The sequence below is a fragment of the Palaemon carinicauda genome, chromosome 37 (assembly GCF_036898095.1).
Source record: "Palaemon carinicauda isolate YSFRI2023 chromosome 37, ASM3689809v2, whole genome shotgun sequence".
Lineage (NCBI taxonomy): Eukaryota > Metazoa > Arthropoda > Malacostraca > Decapoda > Palaemonidae > Palaemon > Palaemon carinicauda.
This window is the reverse complement of record NC_090761.1, coordinates 32,664,579-32,675,851: the sequence shown is the minus strand read 5'-3', so window position 1 is coordinate 32,675,851 and position 11,273 is coordinate 32,664,579. Positions and strand designations below refer to the sequence as shown.

The 11,273-nt window shown below is 31.7% G+C and overlaps 1 protein-coding gene across 2 annotated transcripts in view; it reads left to right on the top strand.

Annotated features, from left to right (window-relative positions):
- Nucleotides 1–11,273, top strand: part of Rat1 (5'-3' exoribonuclease 2 Rat1) — a 149,385-nt gene that overhangs the window by 105,607 nt on the left and 32,505 nt on the right. For both annotated transcript variants that reach the window (XM_068360979.1, XM_068360980.1), the window contains exon 14: nt 1,652–1,906. In XM_068360979.1, coding sequence (XP_068217080.1) covers nt 1,652–1,906 — 255 coding nt within the window. The remainder of the gene's footprint in view (nt 1–1,651; nt 1,907–11,273) is intronic.

Here is an 11,273-nt window from a genome sequence, read left to right as displayed (position 1 = left end):
CTACGTTTCGTTTTCCGTTAGTTTTTGCAACCTAGTTCACATCTAGGTTCCTGGACGTCCGGTTAGCTTGGTCTAAAGTTCAGGAAGACACTCACACCTCCTAAAGTGTAAGTCTCCTAAGAAAGTAGTTCGAGGTAAGTCTCTGTGTTGGAACAAATCACAAATTTTAAGTAATTTGTATTTTTCCTAACATACTTACCGAGGACTACTTTCGGGTAATGGCCCTCCCTACCTTCCCCGAGTGCCTTTCTGCCCTTGAAGACCTTTTGTACCATCCTGGAACTTACTGACGAGCGAGACCCAAGCTAACGCCGACCTAGCTCAGGACTACCCTCAGGGCACGTTCTCCTTACGCCTGAGTTAGTCCTCACAGAAAACGGAAGTAGGGTAGACTACACAAAACTCTGGTCGGTTGAGAGGAGATTCCAGGTAACTCCTAAGAAAGTAGTTCTCGGTAAGTATTTTAGGAAAAATACAAATTACTTTAAATTTGTGATTTTTTATTTATTATTTCTTTATAATTAATATATTTTACATCTCTTATTATATAATGCGATTTTATTATTACTATGTGTAATTATGTGTAGAAATTTAATAAGGCGCTATCTTAAGTTTTTGGGGTGTAGAACGAATTATACAAATTTCAGTGTATTCTTATGGGAATATTCCCTCCAACATACGATCGTTTTAACATGATCTAGGTCCCGGAACAAATTAAGATCGTATGTAGAGGTTCCACCATGTGTGTATATATATATATATATATATATATATATATATATATATATATATATATATATATATATATATATATATATATATATATATATATATATATATATATATGTATGTGTGTGTGTGTGGGTGTATGTATGTATGTATGTATGTATGTATGTAATTTTGATATTAAAATCTGGTTTTTAATGCTCAAAGTATTTTGTCAACCAGATTCTAACATGTTTCAAGAACAAGTTTTTTTAATGACTTAAGAATTCATATTGTTTAAAACAAAGCACTATAGTTTAAGTATTTAAAGTACTTAACTAAATCTACGGTATATCACTATATCTTAAGTGAGTATATATCAAATTGAGTCGGGAAATTTCATTTGAATTTTTATGAGGCAATTGGACAATTTTATGATGAATAAGGCCACTTGTTTTAAGTGGATTTGTAGTAAAACTTGCTTCTCTGTCAAATGTTGCATTTCATATTCAGATGCTTGCGTGATCTTTTTCCTATTTACAAAGTTTTTAATACTTCCAAAATTCAGTTTGGAAGTGAACCTGCAGTCATATGAGAATAGTTTTGGTACTGAGATTTAAAGTGAACCATTGATAAGCAGAACAATTATCTTTTTCTTTTACATGTTTTAAACTTTATGATATTAGATTCAAGTTCTATATTATTTTAAGTTAGGAAATTTCTTCTTTTCAGTGAAGACCTTTAAACATGGTTTGAAATATACAGTATAGTGCTTTTGAAGTTACCTCTGTTTTTCTGCAGGATATGTTGCATACGGGATGGATGGTCATCAAGGTTGAAGAAGCCCTTATAACAATATCTGTACTTTTTAGGGTTGTTGTTACTTTTAGTTAAGTATATACATTGTATGTAAGTAAAAGTAGTAAAGATGAAATCTAATTTGCAGTGTCCTACAAGCTCCAGTCCAGGGTTTATCTCCTATCAGAGATAACCAAGTTGTCACAGTCAGATTTAGAGACCCGTCATATCCGGAGGGCTTTATCTTCCCCTCAAGAAAACTTGAAAATGCAGAACCCCCACCGCGTGTACTAAAGGGAGATAACGTAGGCTCGGGTCCTCCTGGAAGTTATCGTCCACAGATTGGTTTCAACAGAAATTTTCCAAAAGCAAATCTTGGTGGTGCTGGGCATAGAGCTTTAGGGTAAGTCCTACAATTTTATTTTTAGTTTTTGGTTATTCTGTAAGATTTTTTAAAGCCATTTTCATATACAGTATTATCCATAATTGCTTTTGTCAAGAAATAGAATTTTTATACAGATTAGTAAAGCCCTTATCCATGCCAAGATGTACATTGTTTTGTAAAAAAAAAAAAAAAAAAAAAAAAAAAAAAAAAAAAAAAAAAAAAAAAAAAAAAAAAAAAAAAAAAAAAGTTAAGTATACCATTATGATTTTATCTAATTATTATGAATTTGGTCATTCTAATAATAGCTACTGTAAAATACCATGGGTTACATGTAAAGTGTATCTTGCATGGTATAGTATATATTGTTATAAATTAGTTTAACAAGACCACATTGTCTCAGTTCTAAATTTAAGGGGCTGGCCTAGTTGATTTTTCCTAAAATGAGGCTTGATAAATGGAACAAGATAAAGTTAAAGTAAATAAGCAAAATACAAGAAGACCAAAGATATTAAATGGAAAGAATGTTGCAAAAGAATTGCAGGTTTACCAAAGAACATTGCAAAGAACCTTAGTACCACCCACCATCTACAAAACAAATCTTATATAATTGGTAATCCCTCCAGAGCAGCTTTGCTTGGCACATCGTAGATAATATTGCAGGTGTTTTGTTATGACTTTTGAACTATACCTTCATTACTTTCAGTCATTTACTTTTCTTTTCCCTTCATTCCTTTTCCTGACAGACTTCTTTAACTTTACCCTACTGCAATATTCAATCTCTGAAGAACAAAATTTTTTTGAGAGTTGAGAAGTTTTCAGTAATTATGATAATAATTATAAAATAATGAGTCCATGAATACAAGTGTAATATATCTGTTCCTATGATGGTGGTGTCATAATGGGAAGAAAGAATGGTAGAAGGAGAAACCTTTTAGTGGGAAGCTTTACAAGTTCTGTCTTCCCCTCTCTGCTCAGTCTTGTAATACAATTTGGTCTGACATTACTTATTTCTTTCTGCACAAAGAAAATGAGATTTTAGTGAGATATTTTTCACTGGTTGATATTAGTAAATAGAAACTTGGACAGTGTTGAACTAAATGTTGTAAGTTGAAAGAAATTTCATAGGATGATCTGTAATGAAATACAGGAAGTTTTTGTTGTGTGTTGCTTGGCGTAGTGTGGGAGAAATTTCAAATAATTATCGTTATTATCAGTGTTTTAATTTAGCTTATGCAGTGTGATGTGACAAAAAATAATAATAATGTTATTGAACTCCTCTTTCGTGTGAAAATCAGGAAAAAATTGACTTTTCATCTTTAAATATATTTTGAGAAGTAGCATAAAGGGAAGTGGCTTGGTACTGTCCTCTTATAGCCCACCAAGCTGAATTAGTTATAAGTTATGTTCAGTGATATATATATATATATATATATATATATATATATATATATATATATATATATATATATATATATATATATATTATATATATATACATACACACACATGCACACATACATACATACAGTAGGGTCCCGAATTATGCAAGAATTTGGTCAATCAATGGCCCTGCATAAATGGAAATTAGCATATTTCCAAACACAAAACAGGAATAATTCCATTAGTGCCATGGCAATCAGCAACTTAACTATTTAAATGAGTTTACTACCCATTTTCAATACTTTCTATGTACTATACTGTATTTTTTATAATGTTAAATTGTTCTTGTAATGAATGAAACATTTAAAATGTTTTAATAACCTGATAAGGTTAAAATTTCAACGACCTAAAAGTAGGACAAATTTAAGTCATATCTATTGTATAAGACAACTGGTGAATAGCAAAACCATCACTGTATAGACTAGCTTTTGTTGTATCAACGAAAATCCAAAATTAACGAAATAAAGGCGATTTTATATCATGCGTTTCCTAAACACTCCCAAAAGCACAATAAAATTCGGGAACCATTGTTTTGTTTATGTTCATCTCTGATCATAACGAAGAAACGAACAGAATTACACATCTTTGTTTAGGTTAGTTTTTGCAGCAATGGCTATCTTCCCAAGTATTGATTATATGATGATTTTTTTATTACCAATGTATTTTTACTTACTTTTTCTTAGAACTTCAAAATAAATTAAATGAATGCGATTTATGTAAAGTTTTTCCTATACACGCCGCCTAAAACAGAAATCTGTTTGCTTACTGTTGATCATAGTGAACCAACAAACGCATCAAACACAAATGATCAAGGTGATAACTAATAATATTAAGAGCTTTTAGGAAATATGTTATTACCAATATTTTATTTACCGTATCCGTTTGAATTCCTACATACGTAGCAAAACAGGAAAATAGTTTTGTTTACGTTTAATCAACAATAGCAAATTGCCGCTAATGCCAGTCTGATAATTTACGATAATTCTAATCTGTTATGAAGGATAGTTGTCCATTCCATATCCAAAATACTTTTCCTAACTTCAGTTGTAAGGCAGTTTGATAACGTATTAACTTTTACCTACCTCAATTATTGAATCATCTGCAAAAAAAGAGAAGGAATTACTTGACTTGTTTTTAAAGTCATCGAACAGTTGGATTACCGCTATAATGTTGCATGTGGGAGAGATGGTGCAAGATTGGAGAAAGGGAGTATAATTTGAATACTGATGGATTTTTAAGAGAGAGATAGAGAGAGAGAAGTTATATACTGTTTACTGTACAATAACAAATATTTGTAAAGGAAATCTATTTTATTTAACCCCTTCCCCATGTTGACGTCAGTATACGTCAAAACGTGCCTGGTAATACACATGGTGATGTAGGGATAACGGCATATTCATTATTATCATAATTATTATCATTATTGTTTTAATCTTTATAAGCAGTGAGAGAGTATAGCACATGGCTGTATATCACACAAGTTCACACTTAGGATATTTCACTTAAGAATCTCCTGTCCGTAATATTAGCCCTTTCTCCTCCTGTCTTCAGCCAACCAACAAAGTTTTTGAAATTCTAGTTTTTATTTCTGAATATGTAAGAGCTATTCTAGTCTTCTTATGTTACCATGAAATAATCACACCACTCTCTCTAGCCAATAGCGACATTCACAGATACAGACATTTTTTTTTCTTTTTTAACTAGTGACCGCATAAATGGGGAATCGCATAATTTGGGAACATACTGTATTACTTTTTTAATGCTAAATAGATTTATATTATTCTTTATACAGTTGTAGGCTATGGAGTACAGTACATAGATAAATCTGGAATATTTGCTTATCAATCTTGATAATTTGGAGGGGAAGGGCGACATATTTTTACCTCATTTCGGAGACTATACAGAAAGTGTGGATTGTTTCTTCAGCATACATTTTTATTGTCAAATCACCTAGTGCTTTGCAAAATCAATAATTACTTTCTCAATTTTTGTGTAATTTCTGTGGATTCAATCTTTTAAGCTTTTGAAATTCTGTTGTATCATGTGGTGAACTTCATTCATTTCTCGTCTTATCTTCCTCCTCAAATTAGTTTGCCATTCATAAAACTGTTTAACTTGTATGAGTCATGTTTGACAGATTTTTCAGGGGTATTTGTAGATTTTTCTGACATTTTATTCTACTAGGATTACCATATAAAATCAATTCTAAATCTTTTCTAACTTTTATAGAATTTGCGAAGCTTTTCTAATTTTGGGACTTTTTGAGGGAGAAGTAGAACTATTAATGTAGGTGACCTGAAAATTGTTAGTATATTGCTGAAAGAGCACACATACTTTCCAACCCCTTAAATGATATTTTATGGTACCCTGTATTTATTTATCTATGTGAAAATGAATGTCTTGAATGGATATCATTGAGATGATTTTAGTACTATACTTTTTTTTAGTTTCGTAGCCCTTCAAGTCCTAACTCCCACCGAATGATTTGGCATTCAAGCCCCAAGCTCTTTCATTTGGATATTTTAGACAACTAATCTTAGCGCAAAAACTATAGAAGAAGGGACTTAACAATGTTTATATTTGTATAGATGAAAGAATTTCCTTTCCATTGATATGTTATGTTACATATTTTGTAAAAATTTTTGATTTACTTAGAATGTAAAATACAGTAAAGAAAAAAAATATGGTAATTACTGGACGTAAATGACGTTCAATGGCAGAACGGTAAGGGATGCTATATTAGTGTGAATATTTTTTAAGACATTCAGAATTGCTTAGATCATATTTAAAGTAAGGGCTTTACTTGAACTGTATTTCAATATTTCAAGTAGCTATTTTGCTACATTTACAGTATGTTTTGACTTAATATGCAGAATAGCAAGGTTTGGTGTTTCAAGTACATATTTTAAAATGGCTCCGGAATACATATAATATAATTAGACTAATTAATCATTGACTTCAGAACAGCTAAGGAACCTCATGTATGGAGACTCTTAATTACATTAGTTAGATTGTAAGGATTTATATCTTGATTTGACTCATACTTGGCAGTGCTGTATTTGGAGAGTGTGTATCATTAATCCTTTAGTCATAAATTACAGTCACACACCAAGTACTCCATCACATTCTTGGGCAAACATTTTAATCAAAGTGTGAAGAATGATTCTGTGGTTTTTAAATAATGTTGCATTAGTTTACCAGGTTTTCAAGGTGTACAACTAATAAGTATTGGACTAGAAATGTAATTTTACACATTTTATAGAATTTATGACAAAGATGTACTTTCAAATGAAAAGTGAATTTTTATAACTTTTAAAAAGCATACTTTTAAATGATGTTTCATTGGTGTTAGTGTTTTATTTTTACGTAAAGTAATGTACAATGTATGTACTTTCATTTATATATATTCACATACCAGGTGATAAAAAGATTTTATTTATTCTGATATTCTAGGTTTTAGGTTGTCAAATGACTCTTTGTCATGAAACTTGATACACGTTCAACTGTTGATAGTTTCATCTTTCTGTAATAGCACCAAAAGAAAAGGAGCCTAAGAATAAATATTTTAAGAATATTGAAAAATTAATTTGATCTTGGATTTTGAATTTTCAAATTAATCTTGTGTAGTTCTTTTTGGAGATATTTTGTTTCTTGGTAATTTGTACTGTATAGTCATTATAGTAGTATTAATTTATCTACCATATATTCTGAATAACCTTGTATCATTTAGAATTTACCATGAGTTTCATCTCGAAATCATTAGTGATAGTACTTGCTGTAAGTACAGTTTGTGATTTTTATCCAAGATAGTCCATTATAACTACCCAGACACTAATTCCAGGTCCCCCTATCTAGTTGTGATAGTGATAGTACTTGCTGTAAGTCCAGTTTGTGATTTTTATCCAAGATAGTCCATTATAACTACCCACTCTAATTCCAGGTCCCCCTATCTAGTTGTGATATTCACAATTTTCATCTTCTGATTCAATCTCTACTTTTGTTGTCTCTGTATATTAGTTATTTACATAAACCAATCTGTCTTTGTACCCATAACATGTTTTCTTTTCTTCTTGTCTATGCACCAGTTTTTTTTTGTTATTGGGAAGCCTTGTGTTGGTATGCTTCATTCTGATTGCTTGAGAGTGTAGTTACATTTTCTGGTGAGTAGTTGGTGATCACTCTTATTGAGGGGTGTTTGGTATTACCTGATGGCAATGAGATCAACCTCAAGATTGTAGTTTCTTTTTCTTGTATATTCATGTCTTTTATTATGGTTGTTTTCTGGTCACATTTATTAGGTTATAAATATTTTTGACAGCAACAGTGGCCTTAACCTTGCAACTTCTCTTTTATGTTGGCATATGTTTATCACAACTAAGCCATAATCCTCATAAGTAGTAAATGATGAAAGTTTCATCCTAATGTGGCATGATTTGAAGAGACAATTTTGGTTAAAACAGGAATGCACTAGCTATGCAACATTGGAAAAGTGATATAAATCTAGATATGTTAATGCATACATAATTTGATTGATTCAGATGTAGTTTGCCAATCATTCAACCCATGTATCAGCAAGAGATCTCTAATTTAAAGAAAACGGCACACAAAAGTAATGTTCTAGCAATGTTTAAAGGTTGGTGAAGGAGCCAAGCTCACCCTTTGAGATTTTTGGAAAGAACATTTACACATTGTTAGCTGCCTCAAAAGGATTGATAAATCCTGTGAAAGGGTCACCAAGAGAACCCTCAGTTCTGCATAGAGGAAACTGCGGCCTAATGCATTGCAGAAGAACATAATTTTTAGAGGTTCAAACCCTTGCAGGAGATCATTGAAGTGATGTTCTTGAGAATCATGTTGAACAGGTGATGACCCACAAGTTGTTGGAGTAGTATAAGGAGCAGCATCAAGAGGTAGTGGAGGAGATTTCATTACAAAAAACAGTAACAGTCATCTCTATATAGGTCTTAGGTAAAAGTTGAAGAACGTAAGAATTTAGAAAAAATAACTTGAAAGTTCTCCCCCCCCCCAAAAAAAAATGTGAATTCATTGATTTAGTTGGTGATGATGAACACCATTCAAGAGGGATGTTTTACCCAAAGTTCTCATGGAAGGAGATTCTCCCTCCAAGGTGTAGCAACCTCATTCTCCTCTCCTGTACACCAGCCATGACTCTACTCAATAGTATAGTGCAAGTTAATTTGTCAATATTTCTGTTTATTTTTTTGTTATTACAGTAATTTGTATTCAATTTTTATGTTACATATTATAATTTGTGCTTTATATCATATTACAAACCTTTAAAAATAAGTTTAGATATGTATTTATGGATGTATGAAATGCATCGAGTGATTTCCCTCTCTTCCTTAGAGGAAAAATTATTTTGGCTTCCAGGCATTTTTGGTCACGAGCTTGCTTTTGGAATGAATGAAACTTATACTGAGATACCACTTTGTGTGTCTTGTGTGTGTGTGTATATATGTCAGGAAAGACCAAAACCCTGATAAAGAAGAAATTGGAAATGAGGGTAAAATCCAAGAGAGATGAAATAGAATCAGAAGAACTATCCAAAACAAAAAACAAACTCAATGCCCAAGACTTTCATAAATACATCAGACTAAAATTGAGGAAACGCTAAAGAAAAGAAGCATCATATTGATGAAAAGAAGACTGTTTGCATTAAAGAATGAAAATATAATATCAACAAATGAAATGAAGTGATAAGAATTGCAGAGGATATTTATACAGTGCTATGCAATATGATATAAGAAACAACTTTGCCAATAAAGATAATAAAACGTGAGCTAGTACCAAACGTAACAGCAGGAGAAGTAAAGGAAGCATTAAAACCCATGAAAAGAGGCAAAGCATCAGGAGAAGATGGCCTAACAATTGATTTTATAATAGATGGAGATTTCTTAGTTAAACTGACTGAACTTTACACTTAATGTCTGCCGCAAGAACTTTATCATTATACAAAATCACAAACAGGGATACACAAAAGACCTGGACAATTAAGCCCAATAAGTATACTCTCCTTAATATATAAAATATATACAAAAAAATATTAGGTTAAATAGAAAGACAGCTAGACTTTAATCAACCTAGAGAACAGGCAGGCTTTAGATGTGAGTATTCAACAACTGACCTTATCCATGTAATTAACCAGCTAATGAAAAAATCAACAGGATATGTCAAACCACTATGCATTGTATGTATAGACTATGAGAAAGCTTTTGGTTTAGTCAAAACCTCAGCAGTAATGAAAGCCTGTCAAAAACAAAGACTAGATGAATCTTATGTTACAACACTTGAAGATATTTATACAGGAAGTAAAGTAATCCTAAAACTATATATAGTCAGAAAATTCCTATTGAGAAAGGAGTTAACAGAGAGATCTCCATCTCTACTAAGTTATTCACAGCATGCCTAGAAGTTTTTAAGATTTGTATTGGGAAAATATAGGAATTACTATTAATAGGGAATACCTTAGTTTTTAGATGACATACAGTACTTATGTTTAGTGAATCGTGGGATGAATTGCAAAAAGCTATATAAGATTTGAATAGAAAAATATGAATATCAGTAAAACTAAGATAATGTTCAATGAAAATTCAGAGATAACAAATAAGAGATTGTTAATGAATATATGTGCTTGAGACTGATAGTATTTCCCCAGGGATGGAGAGCTTTTGGTAAACTAAATGCGATTATGAAAATTAAAATGCCACTTTATCTAAAAAGAAAAGTATTTAATGAGATAGTCCTACCAGTTTTAACTTATGCATCATAATCTGGGAGCCTTACTAAACCCTTAGAACATAAACTAGTTAGAACTCAAAGATATGAAAAAAATAATGATGGGGACAACACTAAGAGAGAGAAAAATAGCAACATGGATATGAGAGCTCACCAAAGTAGAGGATGTTCTAACTACATGTAAGAAAAAATTGACATGGGCAGGACAAATGATAAGAATGATAGACACTAAGTGGACATTAGGAATAACATAAGGGATCCCTAGAGATGGCAAAAGCTGCGGAAGGAAGAGAAGATGATGGACTGACAAACTGAGACAGTTTGCGGGTATGCACTGACAGAAAGACCATAAAGACGCAAGTAGAAGGTCATGTCTGAGGCCTTTGTTCTGCATTAACTAATTAACAGCTAATGATGATGATGACTGTAAAGAGATTGCACAAAATTTAGTACATACAGTACAAGTGTATATTATTCAATGAGACATACTGTTTCTCAACCTGTATCAAACACTTAAAGCATATTAATTTGAGACTTACAGGTCATATTTCATTAAACCGTAGAAATTATGCATATCGTGATATACTTTCATTCTTACCGTACAGTCAGCGCATGCTGAGGGAAATTTTGTACAGACCAATACAATACTTGTAAACTGATTTGCACATTTGTGCTCGTATTCTCTGTTACTAGTAAAAAGACATAAAGCTGTATGGTATGTACTATTCCTTTTCATAAGGATAAATTTTGATGATAATAGTACTGTAACCCCTAAATTTTTCCCCCATTGATTTTATGTATGCACCTTGGAAGCCAATCTGCGAAAGTTATTTATTTTCCAATTTTTGTTTTCAAAGCCTCATGAGGAAAGTGGCCAAATGTAGGAGGACATTTGAATATAATTACAGTATACCATGCTCTTATTGATGATAGATATGCAGTATATAAACTTCTTGGATATAACCTTTAACATCTCTTGTCAGATTGAGTTGATAACTGCCATTTGGTAAAAAGTTATGTAACTAGTTAATTCCAGTTTAAAATAATACAGCATTATTCATGTACTGTATATGAAATTTTTAGTCAAAACAGAAAATGGATTTATCAGTGCAAATGGTTCAGAGCCAAACTGACACTTGCTCTAGTCCTTCTAATTTAGTAGTTCCTGACAGTCCACCAAATTCCTGAA